The sequence below is a fragment of the Arachis ipaensis genome, chromosome B02 (genome assembly GCF_000816755.2).
Source record: "Arachis ipaensis cultivar K30076 chromosome B02, Araip1.1, whole genome shotgun sequence".
In the NCBI taxonomy this organism is placed as follows: Eukaryota; Viridiplantae; Streptophyta; class Magnoliopsida; order Fabales; family Fabaceae; genus Arachis; species Arachis ipaensis.
The window spans coordinates 15,613,446-15,614,930 of NC_029786.2; the positions used below are offsets into that span (position 1 = coordinate 15,613,446).

The window sequence follows — 1,485 nt, forward strand, 5'->3', positions numbered from 1 at the left end:
CATTTCTCTGAAATATGTCGGATGATTCTGAAGTTCTCAATTGAGGAACTTCTCATTTATATACAACTATACAAGCAAATCCTATCTTGTGGAGGAAGCTACTCTAAGGGTAGTTTGGACCTTTTGGTGTTTAGTTAGTTAAAGCTGGTATAGCTGTCATCCCAGCTAGGAGGAGGTGGTTATTGCTATTCCTAGTTCTATATGCCTACCTGAGACTTCCCAGCGTATCTATTAAGAACTTTTCATTTTGATAAACATATCAAGTAAAAAAATGTTTTTGGGAAAATTTTCTATTCAAATCTCCAATATTAAGGAATCCATGGTCTAAAATCACATTTATTATCCAACCAATTGCAAACAAATAGAAGAATTTCCACAGCGGATACACAGAGCACTCTATATAGGCCTCTCATCGTACTTGGCTCATGGTTTTTCAAGATGCTTTATATGTGTGACATGTGAAGGAAATTGAAGTGCAGAACAGTAAACTAATAAATGTCAATCACTTATTACCTGGTATTTGTGAGAGTGATAGAATTTTCTCTTGCTTAACTGGGAAAGGCTGAAATGTTTTCAAAGAACAATGTCAGAACTGTGTACATCAAGTAATTTACAGGGAAAAAATTATAATCGCATGTAGAGAGTGATATATGACAACTTGTTCCCACACTTCCTATATATACCAGTCCAAGTATCATAGGCAGAACAGTTCTATTCCCTCTTAGTAAATATTGAGAAAAACTACAGCTCAATCCCTGAAAACTTCTGATAGTAATACATTTGTCATTTAAATAAAAAACACAGATTTTGGTCCCTGAATTTAACGAAAGATATTAAGACAGTAAATTCTGAACTTAGAAATAAAGTGGCAAATGAAGTTCATGCATAAAAAATTACAATTAACAGACAAATGAAAGATAAACAAAACCCAAATAAATAAACAAAATCCACTTACAACTAGATTCCAAACATCATATTGACAAGTTGCTGCAATACATTAGTTGTATAAATCAATTAATAAAGCAAGCTAGTGCTCAAGTTGAGCGAGACACCTTTATTGGCATTAAAGGCATTGCCAATTTATCAGAAGCTTTACATCTTACTCATGTCACTAAAATATTAAGTCAAAGTAAAATTGAATGTACAAGAGGAACATTTTCAATAACATAAGGATTGTAATTTCAATGTAGGGCCAAATGATTTTGTAATAAAATTATGCATCTAACAATATCCTAAAATGCAAGATTTCATTTATGTATTTTCATATCCCAAAGGACATACATTTGCGGGTCAATATTATAACGCTGAATTGTTGACTTCCCTGTTGTAGCATCTGGTAACACTGCAGGATTCTCATATGTCGGTGGTTCAGGCAGGACACAATCTTGATGATGCAATTGTACAATTGCGTTTGAAACCCCTGCAATGTCTAGCATTTCATGGCACATTCATCACACTATAACACTAATGCTACCACAAATATCC

At 33.5% G+C, this 1,485-nt stretch overlaps 1 protein-coding gene across 8 annotated transcripts in view; it reads right to left on the minus strand.

Annotated features, from left to right (window-relative positions):
* Positions 1-1,485, minus strand: part of LOC107625068 (polycomb group protein EMBRYONIC FLOWER 2) — a 13,936-nt gene that overhangs the window by 3,022 nt on the left and 9,429 nt on the right. For 6 of the 8 annotated variants that reach the window (XM_016327624.2, XM_016327623.2, XM_021115585.1 and 3 more), the window contains 2 exons: positions 1,282-1,429; positions 514-562 (listed from right to left, as the gene is read on the minus strand). In XM_016327624.2, the coding sequence (XP_016183110.1) occupies positions 514-562; positions 1,282-1,429 (197 nt within the window). The remainder of the gene's footprint in view (positions 1-513; positions 563-1,281; positions 1,430-1,485) is intronic. The other 2 variants (XM_016327625.2, XM_021115587.1) reach the window with 2 other exon arrangements.